Genomic DNA, 21,494 nt, shown 5'->3' on the forward strand with positions numbered 1-21,494 from the left:
GAGAGGTGAATGGGGACTGAAATGTGGTCCTAGAGGCATCCGGTGCTAGTAGGTATTAGTATTTCCTAATTTCTAGTGCGTAAATCTTTGTGATGATATGCAAGAATCTAACAATAGCGACGCATCAGTAGCGCGGGATAGCAATATGACTGCCCGCTTTCAGTGGTGCACGCACATCAGCATTTCCCGAAAAGACTTTCACAAGAAATAAAGAGAAGAAAAAATCAACCAATTATTAGTATACAAGATAATATCCAGCACCATCAGTAGCATAAACTTGTGGCTGGCGCCAGTCACATTCCAATAGCTTAAGCGGAACGCTTTTGTAGCTTCCAATCAGTGTTCTAGAACACGATATGCAATCCATCCTAGGATGGATGGATAATACTGTTCAAGGACCACTTGTGGGCTCAACCTACGGGCCAATATATGAAAAATACCCTTTGGAACATGGTGGTAATTACACCTGGCTACGTATTTTATTTTATTTTAATTTCAGAAAATGTCAAAACGTTCTACGTACTTTAATTTTTTTAAATTTCAGAAAATGTCAAAACGTTCTAAAACTTTTTCCCAACAAACTTGAGATGTCGTTTCTGGTGTACAGAAATATTCTGCAACGAAATATTCTCTGACAAAAATGACAAATATTCTACGGCGTATATGGCGACAAATTTGTTTCTTTTACGTCCACAACAACATGAAAGTCATTTCTTCGCGAAAGTTTTTATACAAGTGCAACAATAAATCTACTTTGTTCGTAAAAAGTTTCAGAATTTTTTGACTTTCTTACAAATTACTATTTTTAAAAAAAAATCAGGTGTAGTTACACGAGAGCCATACGTTCCCGTCCGCCAATATACGTACTATTCACTCCGTTCACAAATATAGTATTAAAAGATGTTTTGGATATTTTGATATGAACTACACGCGGATTCAAATGAGTAAACAAACATAGTAAAATGTATCTATATACATCTGATTCAGAAAAGGTTAAAATATCTTATACTCAAAACAATTTATGAACAGAGGGAGCACTTGTTTATATTCAAAACTGATTAATGAAATTTATTATCTAAGAGAAATGTAAAATGGATCTTACTCATAACTCATTTCCATATCCCAATTTTGACACTTATTTTGGGACGGAGGGAGTATTTCATATACGTGGTATATACGACATCGAACACTATTTCAAGGAAACTGTGAACTGATTTGTGATTTGTTGACAGTTGAATAAAATAAAGTTAGTCAGCAGGCTAAATTGTTTACAAGAGAACAGATACATCATCAACTGTGAACCATTTTTTTTCCATCACATGGCCATAAAGAAGAGCTACATCATCAACCACATAAGGATAACAGGTACATCATGCATTCATGGTTGAGGAGCCTAGTTTTGTCAGGGCAAAGCCAACCATGCACGCGCTATACCTTCCACACAAGACGACATAAAGAAACCTTGCAGAATTGTGAACAGATAGCAACGACAATTTGGGATCCTATCTTCATGTTGAAGAGCTATTAAGGCATTTAAGTTCGCTTTGTGCCTGCAATTTTGGATCCTATTTTGTTATGACCAGCCCTTACTGGTGTGACCCATTGCAGTCAAGCACAGCTTGCTCATGCCAAACTCCATTTAAGTTGGCTTGCCATAGCCTAACCATGCCATCCACTCCGGTCGATGCGAGCGTCATACCGCCCATGTCCCATTCCAGTTGCCATACCTAGTCGGATGTCAAATGCAAGTGAGCTGAGTAATAATACATAATACATAATGATGATGATGATGATGATGATGATGATGATGATGATGATGATGATAATTACAGAAAAGTAGCTTAACACAGTGAGATCTATCCCAAGAAAATGAGACAGGCTGGAAAACAACAGTTAGAGCTTTCTTTCTCCTTGACGCATGCCATGGCTATACCAGCGTTATTCCTCTATTACGTACCAGATTTGCAACTATTCAGTTACAGGGATTATAAATACTACCATGTTCTCGTAAAGGACACGTTAACACAAGAAACACAATTTCAGGCAATTTGTTTCTCATTCATACCTCCCCATTGTGGCCGGGAAGTACAGCAACATTCTCTGTTGACAGTCTGCCGTCAGATTCAGGGTTGAAGCCTACATGCCACACTGCAATGCCTTTGCAGGTTGCAACTGCTATCATCTCATATGGTCTGAAAGTTGTTGCAAGAGCATAGCAATATGGTAAAACAACAAATTGTCAGGACAAACACAAACAACCAATAATAAAATAATGCATATCGACATAAGCATAGCAATATGATGATCTACCCAATTGGCATGCTCTTTCCAAGCCCATCCCAGCACAAACCCATCAATTACCACCCTTAGGCCTGAGTTCAGCTTGATTATCAAGGCATGCAAGTTCAAGTCGAGCATTATGTCAATACATATACTTGAAGCTTGTGGTCCATCAAGCAATGGTGGATATGTGAGTGAAGAAGCTATCGCGAGAAATCTTCCCATACTGGTTTCAGGGACGGCAAATTGAAATATTTCATCAAGCAAAGAAGATTAAAGAAGGTTTTCAACTTGTTGCGAGGATTGTGAAGAGGCCCAAGGAGTTATCAGTGATTGTGGAGCACTGGAGCTAATCATATTGGGGATGAACGAACAAGCTATTCATAGTGGGATGGGCTTGTCGTGTTTGCTCAAGATGGAGCTAACCTGCCAATGTTAGGAGCCCATGCTAGAGCATGTACTCTCTCCCCCTTATCCTCCGGTGAACCAAGTTCAATAAGTGGAAGCCAGCGCTGGTGAGCTTCTTCAAACTCCCAAATCTGTTTACCATTTCAAATTAGAATATTACCATAGACAAAATACCAGTTCATGAACTAGGAAATACGAAAAGTTGGTTGCTCATCACTGCAAAGCCAAAGCGACATCATATGCATTTGCATTCAATTACTCTTTGTAGACTTCATCACTTCAATTCACAGTCATCACCCTAATAACAGCTCTTATTTCATTTTTCTCCAAAAGCAAGATAATATAAGAAAACTAAGATTATTGCTGGGATGAAGTTGCAGAAGTTCTATAATGAAAACAGTCCACGAACCTTGCAAGAGTTAAAGTTTAGAGAATCCGAATTGAAACCAATAGCAAAACTAGCCTGCTGGCCTTCACCTCTTCTTGGACTCCATGCAATTGATGCAGAAATGCATGCTGGCTTCCCAATTCTGGAAACAGGATCGGTAATATTCTGTAGCTCTGCCTGAAGTTATTGTTAGGAATCAGAATTGTTCTACTTTTCCAAAACAGATAAATGGCGACAACACTTTGAATGATGAAATAATGGGTTTGCTAGTTTAGATTAACAAGAGATTCATCTGCAGTAGAAAGGAACTAAAATGCAATTATTGAGAACGTTGACAAACGAGAGCAAAATTTAGATGAACCTGAAGCTGCCACTTGTCCAATTCCAACGAATCCAAAAGTTCATAGACTTTCACTTGACCATCTGAGTATGCAATAACCTAAAAAGTCCAGAAAGAGTTACTGCTAAATAATGACGCACATGCAACGAAGAGTCCATAAAAGTGAGAAAGCTTTGGAAAATAAGAGTAGAACTTGTAGCATAGTCAAACGAAACAATGAAACAACACAACACTTCAGCACAGGCTAGTTTACAACCTGTTGCATCTGAGAAGTGAAATGAAACTTGTCGTGGAATTGTCGCGGCAGATGTCCTCGTGCAAGGACTTAGTCGTGGAGCCATCGCAGCTAGGAAGCTTAAAAGGGTTAAACGGGACAAGGAGCACGAGGGTTATACTGGTTCGGCCCCTTAGGCCTTGTACAATGGAAGGTGCTTAGGAGAGGTGCTTAAAGAAATAAACCAGGATTTCCTTAAGCACCGGTGCTTATTTGTACAGGGTAGACGCTTAACTAAGCGTCTCTTCTATAGAAATAGGCATCGGTGCTTCAGAAAAACCCGGTTTATTTTTCTAAGCACCTCCCTAAGCATCTCCCATTGTACAAGGCCTTACGGTGAAGGTAAAAGCCTACGTCCAGTTGAGGTGGTATTACTTAGGGTTTCGATGACCAGGGAGCTTAATCGCTATGCCCGGCTCTCGATCTCTTGTCCCTCTTCCTGAACCGCCGCCGGGTCGTCCCTTTATATAGAGAGGTTGACGCCCCGCGGCTCTCAGAGTCCCGGCCGGCTTATAACAGTACCCGGCTCGGACTCTTAACTACTCTTGCCTTACATTACAAGTCTTGCCATAATGGCGGTTTATCACTACGGGCTTTAAGCCGCCTCCGGGTCTTAAGCCCACTATTGATCCACCATCCTCTAGCCTGGTACTGGGCTTCACGTGATGATCATTATAACGTAACCCGGCCCCTCCTGGGCGGGTGACTCTAATGGTTATATCCTCAACATTAGGCCCCAGATTGATTTGAACCGGTTCATGTCAATCTTCAATCCCTTTGAAAGAAAATCTTCCGGCTTTTGCTTGTGCAAAGGTTATAACCCGCCGTGACGTCATCTTCTGGATTCTTGGTAACCCGCCGTGACGTCATCTTCTATTAAATTCATTTTTTATTCCGTCATATCCCAACGGATCTTATCTTTAATGACCATCCCGAATATCGAGGCGTTTCTGTGGCGAGATAATCGCGTCTTGGCCTCCTCGTTTCTCGCGCCCATTTATCAGCCGTCCCTTATAAATAGGCCCGGCCCATAAGCCTTCGTCACTCTTCTCCTCCATCGTCTTCCTCCTCTGACGCTCCAGAGCCCGAGCTCCGCCGCCGCCGCTGCGCCCCTGGTCTTCGTCAACCTCGGCCGCTGCATCACCCTGAACCGGTCCAGAGAAACGGCGGCAACCTCCGCATCTCATCAGCGCCGGTAAGTCCTCGCCACTCCATACAGTAGATTCGCATTAGGGTTCTGTCGTTCTTCCCCTGTTCTTCGTAGTTCATCTCGAGTTCTTCACAGTTCTTCCACCGCGACCCCTTTTGATCCGGAAAACAGGGTAGAACTCCTGCGGTAGTGGTTTCGCACTCATTTTAATACTAGTAGATCCCTTTTGTCCGCAAAAAGACCTCGTTCTGAGCTCATGAACTTCTCTGTATCAGCTTGCTAGGTCTAGAAATTTTTTCTTTTTGGACGATCGTTTGATCCAAAATAATCCCTGCAAGCTGTGAAACCTGTTTGTACGACACTTAGACAAAAACCTGCATCTGTTAACCATGGCGGCTCATATCTCCGGCTTAAAAGAGGCCATGCGCTGTGAAATTTCCGGCTTATTCATGATAGAGTTTTAAACAACTTCAATTACTTATGATATCCGCAGCGGCTTAGATAACCCGACACACTTAGCCATATAACATTAGGCTCCTTCATAAGCCGCCATCTTGAATACTGAACTGAAATCTTCCTCCGGCTTATATTTGAACCGGACATTTTCTTTTGTCATAGGCTTTCGTCTTTCACCATGCCGCCCAAGGCTCCCAAGGCACCCATTACGTGCAACTGGGTGAGATCCAATGTTACTGATAATACTTTAGATGACTTTGTGAAGACGGGTTACCTGCCTAAGAAGGAGGTCATGTCCTATCGTGCCCCTGACCCGTCCGAAGAAAGACCTCAACCAAGAGACGGAGAAGTTGTTATATTTGCTGATCACATGAGCCGGGGCTTTGCTCCTCCTGGCTCAAGATTCTTCAGAGATGTTCTGAACTTTTTCGATCTGCGACCTCAAGACATTGGACCCAATTCCGTGTCGAACATTTGTAACTTTCAAGTGTTCTGTGAGGTATATCTCAGAGAAGAGCCCAGCCTACTGCTCTTTAGGGAGCTGTTTTATCTGAACCGCCAGAACGAGTGTGCCAACGGGCCTAGCTTGAAACTTGGTGGAATTTCAATCCAACGACGGAGAGATTGCCTCTTTCCTTATGCTGAGCCGCCAAGCCACCCAAAGGACTGGAACCAGACATGGTTCTACTGCCAGGATACTTCTTCGGCTGATGAAAACCCTCTGCCCGGCTTTCGCGCCCTGCGTCTGGAGTCAAATCACCCCCTGCCAGACAAATTATCTCAAGCTGAGCGACAACCGCTTATCCCTACCATCAACAAGATTAAAGCTCTTCTGGGAAACGGCCTTAACGGTGTTGATCTGGTCCGGGTCTGGATTGCTTGGCGGGTGATTCCCTTGAGCCGCCGCCCTGGCTTAATGTGTGATTACACGGGGCGAAAGGATGATCCTCTGCGGCACAGCCCCAACGACCTACCTGAGGACGTCGTTGACGACATGACTAAGTCCCTTCTGAACGAGAGCTTAGCAGACTGCGGGAGGACAGGCTTAAGCCCCTTCTGCAAAGCTAACCCGGCTCCGGCGGTAAGCTACTGATCTGAGCACCTCACTTTCCATTTTAACAATTTTCATCTTAACCTCAAGAAACCTTTGTTGTATTTTTCAGGCTAATGATAAGTTCTGGAAGGTCAAGTATGATCATGAGGCTGCTAAAAAAGCCAGGAAGGTTAAGAAAGCCGCCAGGAGAGCCGCTCCCCGCACGAAGGGGAGTAAGCCTAGCGCCTCAGACCTGCTTCAGCTGGATGACACCTCCGAGTCAGATGTAACCCTTCATTCTTATGCTCTTCTCTTGTTTTTTGTTTGTTCTTAACCACCTTATTGACATTGATTATCAGCAGGAGGACACCGGAGCGAGTAACCCGGTGATTGAAGAGGTAACTATACTTTCCTCCGACTCGGACCCCTTGCCAAGGCTGAAAGTCCGAAGAGTAACCCGGAAAGTAAGATTTTCCCATCCTTTAGCTTATCAAGATCCTTAATTTCTTTTGAAGCGACAGATTCATGAGAGCCGGAGGCACACCCGGACCAACAAGGATGCAGACCTCTCCTCCGGCTTACCTGAAGCATCAAGGAAGCGCCGGACCGAGGTTATCTCCAACTTATATCCTTTTCATCCTTTGGCGGGCGTCACTCGTCAACCGCTCAATTCTTCTGATTCAAACTATCAGGAAACTTCACCTTCCTCCGGGGACTCCATGCAATCTAACTTGCCGGCTTTCAAGACCGCACCCGGGTAATGATGATCAGCTTATGTTGTGCTTATCTTACTCATGTTTTTGCATTAACCTTTTGACTTTCAGTGCCCAAGCAAAGCTCAGCAAGAGGGCAAAGAAAAGTAACCCGGTCGAAGAGCCGGTCTTGACTGAACCCAACGCCTCTGCTTCGGAGCCGCCGTCTGCACCAGCTCCAGAAACCACCGCTCCAACTGAACAACAAGCCATGGAGAGTTCTGACAACCCGGAGATCCCCAGCTCAGCTCAACCGGCCGATGACCCGGATGTGGTGATTACCCGGACCGAATATGTTGAGCCGGGAAGACCCACTGTGCTGGCCAGATGCTCTGCTAAAGAAGAACTGCTGGAGCGCCGCAAGGCCAGACTGGATATCACTGACTATGCTAACTTGAGCATTGAAGACATTGTTTCTGGTTATATTGGTCAAGTGCATAACAGCCGGGACCTGAAGATTGACATGGTGAAGCAGATACAGCAAAAATCCGAGGTACAACTCTCTTGCTTACTCCATAGTCATCCTTACCATGCTAGCCCCCAAGTCTATTACTTATGATAGAATAGGTTGTAGACTTAACTTCCGGCTTACCTTCATGAACCGGCACTTATAAATAGAATCTTTCAGCATACATTAGCCCCCAAGTGCCAAGTGTCTTTGCTTGCAAAGTGCTTGGGACTTTAATGTTGCATGATAACCACTCAAACTGTAACCCGGAATTTGTACAGGCTGTCTGCAAGAAATTTGAATCGGAAATCTCTGAGCTGAAGAACCGCCTGAAGACTCAGGAAACTGAGACCCGGAAGGCCAATGCCAAGTTTGAGTTCAGTGTTGCTGCACAAGAAAAACTGAAGAAAAATTTGAAACAGAAAGAAAAACTTGGGCCGACGAGAAGACTGCCTTGCTGAGCCGGGCCGAACAAGCGGAGGCTGCCCTTACTGAAAGAACCGCCGAACTCTCCGGCTTAAAACACCATGTGTCACAGATGGTCTCCGCAATCTTCGGTAAGTTATTCTATAAGCTCTTAACAAGTTTACATTCTTCATGTCTCATAAGTCCCATCGTTGCCATTAGCTCACCTGACGTTATTATGCAGGTCCCAGAAGCTCCAATCTAAATCAGAACGTGCTGACCAAGCTGAAGGCGGTTTACACCTTGGTGGAGCAACTCTACACTGGGTCACAACGTGCTTTAGCCGTTGTGGCTCTGTCCAACGAGGTTCCCACTCACCTGGCCGACGTACTCAGGCGGCTTGCCGTACTTCATCAACGCTTCCAAAGAGCTGAGACGGGCTTCTGCAAGAGCCGGAGCTATAGCTGCTCTGAGCCGGGCCAAGGCGTTTCTACCGGAGCTAGACCCGGCCGACATCGCTCTTGGATACCCCAGCCTGAAGGAAGACGGCACCCCCTTTGACCAGAAAGACTTTGCCGCCTGTGTGAAGAGCGTGCGCCCGGTGGCCACCTTGATTGGGAATGACACCGACCTTACCAAATATCAGCCGGGCTATGACGCGGAGAATCAGAGGATCCCCACTCCACGCTATGAAGCAATCAGCCTGATCCCTCCGACTCGTAAACATACCTTCGCTCCAGAAGTTGACCCGGCCGGGTTAATTGATGACGAGGCTCAATTTGAAGTTTTGAGCGGCATTGACTGGAAATCATCAACCTTCCAGGTCATGGAAACAGCCGGAGGAGCGGAGAGGGATGAGCCGGGAGCTTCAACCCAACAAGCACCTTGATTTCTTAGGCGGCTCATGGTTACACCTTAAAAACAATGCCTCACCTTTTGGACTCGAGGAGTCTTGTAATAGAGTAGGACAAACACTTAATTTTGTCGTACCATCATGCACGTGTAGAATGCTTAACTCCATTGAAGCTGCTCTTTTATATTCCTCCGGGTTATGTTCGATCATCTACTTTCCTTAAGTTAAAAAGCTGTCTTTAATTGTCCTGCATAGAAAACAAATCACAAGTCTCCGGGCGCTTACCGCACTGAGAGTCATATACTTTACATATAACCCGGATATGAACCAAAGTCACCAAAGACCGGCCCTCAATTATATCCTCGAGGTAACCATAATAGCATACTTACAAGCCTTCAAGTATACTTCCGGTTTATGTAACCCCAATAATGAGGTTGAGAACTCAACTCCGGTTCACCAGCATCGATAATGCTTAGTGTGCTATCAACATTGTTAATCAAAGTTAAGCCGGCGGAGTAAGAACCGCCCTTGCACACTGTTATATGATCAAAACAACTTGTTACAAACCAAAAGATCAAAACTTAGGGGCTTCTGATTCGAATACGACCAGAGAACCGTCCCAAAGGGGTTAAGCTAAGATTCGAATGCGATCATATAGCCCCCAGTGGCTTTGGCGCTGCCGATCAAGAGGGTACCGACAACTATGTTCTCTTTGGTTCGAATACGACCTATGTTTGAACAGGAAGCCCCCAAATGACCTTGAGAGTTGTTTAACGACGCTGATTCGAATACGATCCACGTCGGCTCCCAAAGGGGGTTGAGCTATGATTCAAATATGATCAAGAAAAACTCCCCAATGAGCTCGGCAATTTGCCAATCAAGTGGGTATCGACAGCTATGTTCTCTTTGGTTCGAATACGACCTATGTTTGAACAGGAAGCCCCCAGGTGATCATACTGTTAACGGCTAGATTCGAATACGATCGTAAGCCGGATCCACCTCCATGTGACCATGTAATGTTGTAATGGAAATAACACATTTACCTTTGGAGGAGAAAAGGACAGAGGTCCTGCTTTATTATTTATTATAATATATACATGGCTATAGAAATATGTACATTATGAGAGCCGGTGGCTCAAGTGTAATAAGGCCGAAGCTGAGCTATGTTCCACGGCCGACGGGTCTCTTCCTCCGACTTACGTGAATCTTTATGCTCCCGAACATCGATAAGGTAGTATGACCCGTTGTTCAAGTTCTTGCTGACCACAAAGGGCCCTTCCCAAGGCGGGGATAACTTGTGTGCATCCGTTTGATCTTGGATGAGCCGGAGCACCAGATCACCTTCTTGGAAGACCCTGGACTTAACCCGGCGGCTGTGATAGCGGCGCAGGTCTTGTTGGTAAATCGCCGAGCGAGCTGCTGCCACATCACGCTGTTCGTCCAACAAGTCAAGAGCATCTTGGCGCGTCCGCTCATTATCCGCCTCAACATAAGCCGCCACTCGAGGCGAGTCATGACGGATGTCGCTAGGGAGGACTGCTTCCGCTCCATAAACCATGAAGAAAGGCGTGTAACCCGTAGACCTGTTAGGAGTAGTATTGATGCTCCATAACACGGAGGGTAACCCCTCCACCCAACAACCCGGCGTCCGTTGCAAAGGGACCAAAAGCCGGGGCTTGATGCCCTTCAAAATCTCCTGATTAGCTCTCTCAGCTTGACCATTGGATTGAGGGTGAGCCACTGATGAAACATCAAGTCGAATATGCTCTCGTTGACAAAACTCCTCCATGGCGCCTTTAGACAGATTGGTACCGTTGTCAGTTATAATGCTGTGTGGAAAACCAAAGCGAAATATCACCCTTTTCATGAACTGAACCGCTGTGGCTGCATCACACTTACTAACTGGCTCTGCTTCAACCCACTTTGTGAACTTGTCGACCGCCACCAAGAGGTGAGTCTTCTTATCCTTCGATCTTTTAAAAGGCCCAACCATATCAAGCCCCCAGACCGCAAATGGCCAAGTAATTGGAATCATCCTCAGCTCCTGAGCCGGCACATGAGCCCGTCGCGAGAACCTCTGACAACCGTCACATTTACTGACCAAGTCCTCCGCATCAGCATGAGCCGTCAGCCAATAAAAACCATGACGAAAAGCCTTGGCCACAAGGGATTTTGAGTCGGCATGATGGCCACAATCCCCCTCGTGAATCCCACGTAAAATTTCTTGACCTTCCTCAGGGGAAACACAACGCTGGAAAGTTCCAGTGACACTGCGACGATGCAGCTCGCCATTGATAATTATCATTGACTTAGACCGCCAGGTTATTTGTCTGGCCAAAGTTTCATCCTCAGGCAATTCTCCCCGGGTCATGTAAGCCAAGTAAGGTACTGTCTAGTCTGGGGTAATGTGGAGAGCCGCCACCAACTGTGCCTCCGGGTCAGGAACAGCCAAGTCTTCCTCTGTAGGCAACTTGACAGAAGGGTTATGCAAAATGTCCAAGAAAGTATTAGGCGGCACCGGCTTTCGCTGAGAGCCCAGCCGACTTAATGCATCAGCCGCCTCGTTCTTCCTGCGATCGATGTGCTCTACTTGGTAACCCTGAAAATGTCCAGCAATGGCATCAACTTCACGGCGATAAGCCGCCATGAGAGGGTCCTTGGAATCCCACTTGCCTGACACCTGTTGGGCCACTAAATCTGAGTCGCCAAAGCACCTTACCCGGCTCAAGCTCATCTCCTTAGCCATCCGAAGACCATGGAGCAAGGCCTCGTACTCAGCTGCATTGTTAGTACAGGGAAACATCAACCGTAGCACATAGCAAAACTTGTCACCTCGAGGGGAAGTTAATACAACTCCAGCCCCCGAGCCTTCCAATTGCCTAGACCCGTCGAAGTGAATAGTCCAGTATGTATTATCCGGTTTCTCTTCCGGCACCTGCAGCTCTGTCCAATCGTTGATGAAATCCACCAATGCTTGAGATTTGATAGCAGTGCGTGGCACGTATTTCAGACCATGAGGCCCAAGCTCTATGGCCCACTTAGCCACCCTTCCTGTGGCTTCTCTGTTTTGTATGATATCTCCTAGGGGAGCAGAACTAACCACAGTGATTGGGTGACCCTGGAAATAATGCTTAAGATTTGATAGCAGTGCGTGGCACGTATTTCAGACCATGAGGCCCAAGCTCTATGGCCCACTTAGCCACCCTTCCTGTGGCTTCTCTGTTTTGTATGATATCTCCTAGGGGAGCAGAACTAACCACAGTGATTGGGTGACCCTGGAAATAATGCTTAAGCTTCCGGCTTGCCATGAATACCCCGTAAACAAGCTTCTGCCAATGTGGATACCGTTGTTTGGACTCAATGAGCACTTCACTGACGTAGTAAACCGGCCGCTGAACCGGATACTCCTTACCCTCTTCCTTGCGCTCCACCACCACAGCCACACTGACGGCTCGTGCGTTAGCGGCTACATACAGCAATAGGGGCTCCTTGTCAACAGGAGCAGCAAGAACTGGGGGCTCAGCCAGCTGTCTCTTCAAATCCTCAAAAGCAGCATTAGCAGCATCATTCCAGACAAAGTCATCTGTTTTCTTCATCAACTGGTACAGTGGCATTGCCTTTTCATCCAAACGGCTGATAAATCGGCTCAAAGCAGCGATGCGGCCCGCCAGATGCTGGACGTCATTTATGCACGCCGGCTTAGCCAGAGAGGTGATTGCCTTGATCTTTTCCGGGTTAGCTTCAATGCCTCTGTGAGAAACCAGAAAACCCAAGAGCTTGCCTGCGGGAACACCAAAAACACACTTGGCCGGGTTAAGCATCATCTTGTAAACCCGGAGATTATCAAAGGTTTCTCTAAGATCATCTATTAGGGTCTCCTTCTCCCTGGATTTAACCACGATATTATCCACATAGGCATGAACATTGCGCCCAATCTGGTTATGAAGACAATTCTGCACACAACGCTGGTAAGTCGCATGTGCACTCTTGAGCCCAAAAGGCATAGACACATAACAGAAGGCTCCAAAGGGAGTGATGAACGCCGTCTTCTCCTGGTCCTTAACTGCCATTTTAATCTGATGGTATCCAGAATAAGCATCCAAAAAACTTAAGCGCTCACAACCCGCCGTAGCATCAATAATTTGATCAATACGGGGGAGAGCAAAAGGATCAGCCGGACAAGCTTTGTTTAAATCCGTGTAGTCCACACACATCCGCCAGGTGCCGTTTTTCTTGAGCACGAACACCGGGTTAGCTAACCATTCTGGATGAAAAACTTCAACAATAAACCCGGCCGCCAAGAGCCGGGCTACCTCCTCACCAATGGCTTTCCGCCTCTCCTCATTAAACCGCCGAAGGAATTGCCTGGCCGGCTTAAAACTTCGGATCAATATTAAAAGTGTGCTCAACGAGTTCTCTAGGTACACCCGGCATGTCAGAAGGTTTCCATGCAAAGATGTCCTTGTTCTCACGGATGAACTCGATGAGCGCGCCTTCCTATTTCGGATCCAGATTGGCACTGATGCTGAACTGCTGAGATGAGTCGCCTGAAACAAAATCAACAAGTTTAGTCTCATCAGCGGACTTAAATTTCATTACCGGCTCATGCTCTGTGGTTGGCTTTTTCAAAGACGTCATATCTGCCGGGTCAACATTGTCCTTGTAAAACTTTAACTCCTCTGTTGCACAAACAGATTCTGCATAAGCCGCGTCACCTTCCTCACACTCCAAGGCTATCTTTCGGCTGCCATGAACCGTAATGGTCCCATTGTGACCCGGTATCTTGAGCTGCAAATACACATAACACGGCCGTGCCATGAACTTGGCGTAAGCCGGCCGCCCAAATAAAGCATGATACGGACTTCTTATCTTAACCATCTCAAAGGTTAATTTTTCCGCCCTGTAGTTGTACTCATCTCCAAAAGCCACTTCCAGCTCGATCTTACCAACTGGATATGCCGACTCACCAGGCATCACACCATGGAAAACTGTATTGAACTGGCTGAGGTTCTTATCAATCAACCCCATACGACGGAAGGTCTCATAATAGAGGATGTTGATGCTGCTGCCTCCGTCCATGAGCACTTTAGTGAATTTATATCCCCCACCTGAGGAGCCACCACTAGGGCCAGGTGACCCGGATTATCAACCCGGGAAGGGTGATCCTCCCTACTCCACACAATAGGCTGCTCAGACCATCTTAAATAGCGTGGAACCGCCGGCTCAACAGCATTCACAGCCCTTTTATGAAGCTTCTGATCTCGCTTGCACAGACTGGTGGTAAACACATGATACTGTCCACCATTGAGCTGTCTTGGATTAGTCTGGTATCCCCCTGCTGATGCTGATGACCCTGGCCGGACTGCTGATTAAAGCCCCCTTGAACATTCTGAGAATTAGAATTTGAGCCGCCGCCCGGGCCATGAAAGCCGCCGGCGCCTGAGCCGCCACCCGGGCCATTATTGCCACTGAAAGCATTGGAATTCTTAAAGGCCTTCATGATTGCGCAGTCCTTCCATAAATGAGTGACCGGCTTTTCCCTAGAGCCATGCCTCAGGCAGGGCTCATTTAACAATTGTTCAAGCGTCGGGCCTGACCCGCCGGCTCGGGGAGATGGTCTCCCCTTGCGCCGGTGGTTGTTACCCTGTGAATTGGTGTTGGCCACAAATTCCATACTGCCATCAGCCTTACGCTTGTTACCTCCTTGGTTCGCCGGGTTATGCTGGGGGCCCTTGCCATTGCCATTCCGTTTTCCCTTCCCTGTCCTTTCATCATCCGACGCGGGATCCTTGGTACTGTCAGAGTCGGCGTACTTGACCAGAGCCGCCATTAGCGTACCCATATCATTGCAATCGCGCTTGAGCCGCCCGAGCTTCATCTTCAGGGGCGCAAAACGACAATTCTGCTCTAACATTAAGACTGCAGAGCCGGCATCCATCTTATCAGATGAATGTATTATCTCTTTGACCCAGCGAACCCAATGGGTCGTAGATTCACCCTCCTGCTGCTTGCAATTAGTCAAATGCACAATTGACATAGATTGCCTACATGTATCTTTGAAGTTTTGGATGAACCGGGCTTTTAGCTCAGCCCAAGACCCGATAGAGTTCGGTGGCAGTCCCTTCAACCAAGTGCGGGCAGTTCCATCTAACATCATGGTGAAGTACTTGGCCATTGCTGCTTCACTAACCTCCAGCAACTCCATGGTCATCTCGTAACTCTCGATCCATGCTCCGGGTTGTAAATCAGCCGTGTAATTAGGCACCTTCCTAGGCCCTTTGAAATCTTTGGGCAGACGTTCATTGCGGAGAGCCGGCACCAGACAAGGGACACCTCCAGTCCTCGTAGGTATACACACATCAATAAAAGCCGTCGGATAAGCCGGGGGTGGCTGGTAAGCCGTCAACTGAGGCGCCTGCTTCGCCTCCTGCCGTGCTCTGTCTTGGTCTACCGCGTGAAAGGCTCCGTTATGAGCCGGGCCGTGGCCAGGAGGCAAGTCATAGCGTCGGACATTGCTTGAGCCGGTCGCTGAGACCATGTGTCTACTATAACTCGGGCTCCGGCCTGGACGAGGGGTTGAATGAATCCTGTCCCGGCTATAAGAATATGCCTCCTGCTGCGCCAGAGCCGTCTGAAGGAGTTCTCTGACCCGGCGGGTTTCAACCGCCGTTGGAGAGTCGCCATCAATTGGGAGAGCCGCCAGTCGCGCCGCCGCGGCGACCATGTTTTCCAACGGATTGACATAATGACCCGGTGGTATTGGCACATACTGAGGCGGGGCAGCGTTCACCCGGGGAGGCCCCATCACTTGGGGCTGAATTGACGTTCCAGCCCCGGGCGTCGTGATCTCTGGCGGGTTACTGGGCCCTGCACCAGGCGTGTTGAAGAGGTTTCGAGGATCGTAAACCGGAGGGAGTCGAGATTGGGCCTTTTGATGCCTCCTCATGACCTCATTGGACGCGTTCTGATCCATCGTGAGCCGGAAAGACTGTGCCTGAATCAGCCGAGTCTGGGCGTCGAGAGTTGCCCTCTCCGCGGCCATCCTGATCCCTTCCGCCGTCAGATCCTCCTTGGCTTTTGCTAGATCCAACTTTAACTGTGCCACCTCCGCGTCATGCTGAGCTTGATCCGCTGGGGCGACCGTAGCGGTTAACAGGGCCGTTATCTTGTCTGTGAGATCCATCAGCGCCTGAGCCGGCGAGGGCACAGGGCTTCCTGCCCCGGCGGCGGGGTTTTGAACAGGTTGTGCGCCAGCCATGAAGATTCCAACCCGGCTCGGCGGCTCGAAGGGGTCCGGAATACTGTCGCCATCGGAACAACCCCTGAGCCTGTCATCTTGAAGTTGGTATAACGAGTCGGTCTCCTCTGTGGATGACTCGCCGTCAGAGCGAGCGGCCGTCTCCTCGCCGGATCCAGATCTTTCAGAGGGTCCTCCATGGACGCATCCCACGAAAGCATGCTTCAAGGCAGGCAGAGTTCGGGTGGGTCGTGCACGCTGAGCCGTCTCGATGAGATCGGCGCCAAGGTCCGGCTCAAGGCCCGGCTCACCAATCTTGCCAATAAAGACATGGATTCCGCCGAAGGGGACCCGGTACCCGTACTCGATTGAGCCGGCGTCGGGGCCCCAGTTTGCATCGTCGATGTAGAGCTTGCCGCGACGACTCTTGGTCATCCGGCCCACAGCGTATCCCTTGAGCCCTTCGAAGCTGCCCTTCAAGAACTCAAATCCACCGTGCGCTGGCCCCACGGTGGGCGCCAACTGTCGTGGAATTGTCACGGCAGATGTCCTCGTGCAAGGACTTAGTCGTGGAGCCATCGCAGCTAGGAAGCTTAAAGGGGTTAAACGGGACAAGGAGCACGAGGGTTATACTGGTTCGGCCCCTTACGGTGAAGGTAAAAGCCTACGTCCAGTTGAGGTGGTATTACTTAGGGTTTCGATGACCAGGGAGCTTAATCGCTATGCCCGGCTCTCGATCTCTTGTCCCTCTTCCTGAACCGCCGCCGGGTCGTCCCTTTATATAGAGAGGTTGACGCCCCACGGCTCTCAGAGTCCCGGCCGGCTTATAACAGTACCCGGCTTGGACTCTTAACTACTCTTGCCTTACATTACAAGTCTTGCCATAACGGCGGTTTATCACTACGGGCCTTAAGCCGCCTTCGGGTCTTAAGCCCACTATTGATCCACCATCCTCTAGCCTGGTACTGGGCTTCACGTGATGATCATTATAACGTAACCCGGCCCCTCCTGGGCGGGTGACTCTAATGGTTATATCCTCAACAAAACTGCTAGTTTACGAATCAGGGGTAAGTGTAACTCACCATTTTCAGACTTGACAGCAGCAAACCAAACTGTACATTTAAGATGTGGGAACTGCCACCCTCAAAGACTTTACATTTTCTCCAGATTGGAAGTTGATCATCTGTCAGTAGAAAATCCTTAGTGACGGCCTTGCCTACCAGGTTCCATTAGTGAAGAATAGAAAGGGGATGAAATACAGCAATGACAAACGCACTACGTATATTTCCATAATTATATAAAATGAAGCAGAATGCAGCTTTGATGCATAAGAAGTCCAGAGCTGACGAAAACAGTGAAGCTTAAAGGTTTTTTAATGATTACCTTCAGCAAAACTGATTTCTTTACATATATATATTAGCCAAAACTGGATTAATTAATAAGTTCTTTGGTACATACTACTAGATTTAAGATTTCCCGAGTAAGTTATCTTAGAAAATGTATATAAGTAGATTTTTGCAAGACCGGCTGCTTGAGATTTAGAAGTTGATGTTACTGGTGTCGAGAGAAGCAAACAAACATTGTTTTTCGTTGTTGCAAAACCAAATTTTGTAAAATTAGTCATATGTTTTAAATATTCAAGATCCAAGCAGCCCCTTAAGTCGCATAAAGGCCAGTATGGGATTACATGATATGTTGCATTGTGTTGCAAAGTCTAGTGAAATATTCCTATTCCAGTTTTAAAAATGAGTTTGATGTATTAAAAAATAATAATAAATAAATAAATTTGATTTGGATCTACTCAATAGTCAGTACTGAACATGACAGAGTGGTAAACTAACTGAAGTGCTTCAGATGTACTGGTAGTCAGTAATGGACATGACAAGAGGCAAACTGACTACATGTGCTAATTGGTTGTCAGTACTGAGCGGATCCTGGCCCAAGTACTATTCTGCATGTATATTTATATTTTCATGGGGAAATTGAGCTAGTAAAGAAGACAAAGAGGCAACTAAATCAAGATCAATGATTGGTGAGTGGTCTCCAAATTCATGTCATCAATGCATAAGCCCCTTCAGACTTCTCAGTACAAAAGATAATAATAGCACAACTATCTCCATCATGAAAGTCAGAAAGTGCAAGATTGTTAGAAACATAGAATAAGATAGAACAAGAAAAAACTGACCTTCAGCAATCTCCTCCCACAAAGACAGTGTACCGTCAGCACAGACACAAGCTATAGCATCACCGTAGTCCGGAGGAAGCCAGACGACAGCCACTATAGCATGCTCATGGGCCTGCTCCCAAGACCAACCACATTACGAAACAAGTCTCATTTAGTACACAGGAAACACCAAAAGGATGATACGATGGTTAATAGAGATATGAGATATATGCTGTTCCAACGCCCATAGTACTCCATCTCCAGCATAATTTCTAGCAAGTAGCAATTTCACATCGGCACACTGATGTTTACAAATAGAACCATTCAACAGAGCATCTGCAGCTAGTTTGGTGCATCAAGAATGCAGAAACACTGCAGCCTCCTACTGACATATCCACACGCAAACTAATTACCGCATCCCAGAGCAATAACTTGGTAACAGTAGAGGTAGACCTACGCAACGAGCCACATGATTGACGTATTGCGCACGTAGAATCGAATGCTAGAAAAGGCTCTAAACTTGCACTAAATCTTGACGAACTCATGAGAAATAGGTCAGTACTAAACCACCCGAGTGGAAGCGAAAGAACGAGACGCTGCGTGGGTGCCAAGTGAGCCTTTAGGGTTTCCGTGCTTAAGGTGGTGGGCTGGGAGACTGACCTGCCACTTGGAGGAGGGAGACGGCTGAGAATCGTAGACGGAAACGGACCCATCGACGGCGCCGGCGGCTAGGCGGCGGACGCAGTGGTTCCAGCCGCAGCACGCAGCTCCAGGCCCCAACTGAGACACCTTCTGATCCGCCATTCCCGCCTCCCTTCCTCACCTGAGATGTCGTGCTCGTCGTCGGCGGCGGCGGCCAGAGGGTGCGCCTGCCAAGAGTTTTGCGCCGAGCCGCGGTTGTTGTGTTCGGGGACGAGGCCTAGCGGCCCAGGTAGACGTAGTTGTTTGTTGGGCCTGTAGGGCAGTGGTGGTGACACCGAAATGAAGGTACATGAACCATTGAGAACATCGAATGTACTCGCAATTTGCACAAATGAAATGAATATAATGGATAAAATATGCTTGAGTAGCTAAATGACTTTATGACTTTTATAGAATAAAAAATATACATATAGGAGTGCGAGGAAGATTAGGAATATCACAGAACAAATTCTACTCGCGAGGAAATAATTCTACAGTTAGATATAGCAATGGAGGTCTTCCACCTAGCGCCGCCCACCTCAGATCCCCTCCCCTCGCCGCCGTCGCCGGTGGCCGCTGGCCGGCCCGCGGCGGCGGCCAGGCCGCCCCGCCTCCTTCCTCATCCTCTCCTATGTTCCCACCGCCAGCTCCTCCCCGTGCTGTGTCATGTGTCGTCACTCGTCTGCACCCTGACCTTGTGCGCGTCTTGCGGCGGTGGTCCTTAGTGGAACTCGTCCTGGGAGCTTGGGGGTAGGGACCCCAACGTTTGCTCGGGCTCTTTGGAGCCGGCGAACCAAGGATCTGACCAGGGGGTCGGCCTATGGCCGGGTGCGGGCTCCGGTGAGCCGGATCTGATCCGTGAGCACTTCGTTGGCCCCCGCGGATTAGTGAAGAGGCTGGTTCACCGTGGCACGACTGGTTGGTGGCTGCGATGTTCTGGCCCTGCTGATCTTCGAGCACCATGTCGCTGATTTGCTTCATGTCGACCTCCTCAATTTGGACACCGGCGAGTTTCGGTCTTCTTCTCGAAGATTTCCGAAGTTTGGCGCATGACGTCACTGGATATCTTGATCGGAATCGATTCGGACATGCGCGCCCTTCTCTCCGACCAGTGTGGCGTCATGAGGGTGTGTCATGAAGCTTCGCTTTCTTGTTACTGCCATGGGACATGTCTGATATAGATTTCTATGGTATGGACAAAGGTGAAGAAAGTTATGGCGGCTATGATCGGAGGTTTGCAATTGCAGATAGGTATTTTGGTTGCGATGAAGACTAGCGGCACAGGTTCTTACTGTGTGCTGGGTGTTTGGTGACTTGCAGCAGCGACCTTGGCAAGAGGGTGTGGCAGCACAGGTGGACTGGATTTCGTACCTTCTCTAGAGTGAAAACCCAAGATCTTCGATCGAGCGACGACAAAGCTTGTGCATTGTTTCCTTCTTGGAGGCGTTGCTTTTGGAGAATCTCTTGTGTAGTCCTGGTGTTGTATTCGGTGGTGGTTTGAGTGTTGATGTTGCAAGTGTTTCATAATCGCGACGGAGGCTTTGTTTTCTATTTCTCTCTTTTCTTTTTGTTTTTTTGGTTGTGTGCATCCTTGATGTTTTTGGACATCTTGTTGTTGCAGAGGCTGGGTGTAATTGGTATCTTCACGATATTAATATATTCCCTTTATCGAGAAAGCAATAGATTCGAGGACCCTTTCTGTAAAAGAGGGATGGTTGTGTGCGGACCTGAAAAAGAAACTCCTAGGCCTGCACTCCTTACAAAGAACCATCGCACGCCAGAAATCCAGAGTCACAGTTATCAACGAAGGGGATGCCAACACGTCATTCTTCCATAGACAAGCGACAAGGAGAAAAAAAATAAGAACTCCATCTTCAGATTGTGGTGATGCCTGTTGCTCTGACCAGCAGGGTATGGAGAATTTGTCCTTTGAGCATTTGTGTAGAGTTCTGGGTGCTCCGGTTCCTAGGTCCTCGACTATTGATTTGCATGCCCTGGATCTTCCGGTGGTGAAGATGGCCGAGCTAGAGGTGGATCTTACGGCAGATGATATTTGGAATGATATTAAGTCTTCGTCTCCGGACAAGGCACCGGGCCCAGACGGATTTGCGGTCATGTTCTATCAACGTTGTTGGCCGGTGATTAAAGACAGTGTCATGGCGGCTGTAGTTCAGTTCTGCAGAGGTGACAAAAGGAATTTTTCATTCATAAATCAAGCATACATCACCCTTCTTCCTAAACAGGACGATGCAACAGATGTTGCGGATTTTTGACCGATAAGTCTCATTCTCAACTCGGCCAAAATAATTTTCAAGGCACTCGCAAACAAGTTGGCCCCAAGGATGGAGGAACTAATATCTAGGAACCAGAACGCGTTCATAGGAGGTAGATGCATTCAAGACAACTTCGCTCTGGTTCAGAGGGCGGTCAAAACGCTACATCGCAAGAAAGTACCCTTGTTGTTCCTCAAGCTCGATGTGGCAAAGGCATTTGAAAGCGGTGGCTTGGCCCTTCCTTCTTCAAGTCCTTGCGAAGAGAGGATTTGGCGCCAAATGGTTAAGGTGGATTGCTTGCACGCTTTCCTCGGCTTCTACACAAGTACTCATCAACGGCAGCCCCACAAAC

General features: G+C 47.7%; 1 protein-coding gene across 1 annotated transcript; it reads right to left on the reverse strand.

Moving 5' to 3' along the window:
• Positions 1-1,204: 1,204 nt before the first annotated feature.
• Positions 1,205-19,154, reverse strand: LOC123078588 (protein SEH1). Its single transcript, XM_044501143.1, has 8 exons — positions 18,849-19,154; positions 18,210-18,321; positions 17,107-17,207; positions 3,438-3,515; positions 3,098-3,253; positions 2,707-2,819; positions 2,066-2,192; positions 1,205-1,727 (listed from the first exon to the last, which is right to left on the reverse strand). Exons 1-8 carry the CDS (start codon positions 18,990-18,992, stop codon positions 1,587-1,589), a joined length of 972 nt encoding a protein of 323 aa, XP_044357078.1. The 5' UTR covers positions 18,993-19,154; the 3' UTR covers positions 1,205-1,586.
• Between the last annotated feature and the right edge of the window lie 2,340 nt (positions 19,155-21,494).

This window comes from Triticum aestivum, chromosome 3D (genome assembly GCF_018294505.1).
Source record: "Triticum aestivum cultivar Chinese Spring chromosome 3D, IWGSC CS RefSeq v2.1, whole genome shotgun sequence".
NCBI lineage: Eukaryota > Viridiplantae > Streptophyta > Magnoliopsida > Poales > Poaceae > Triticum > Triticum aestivum.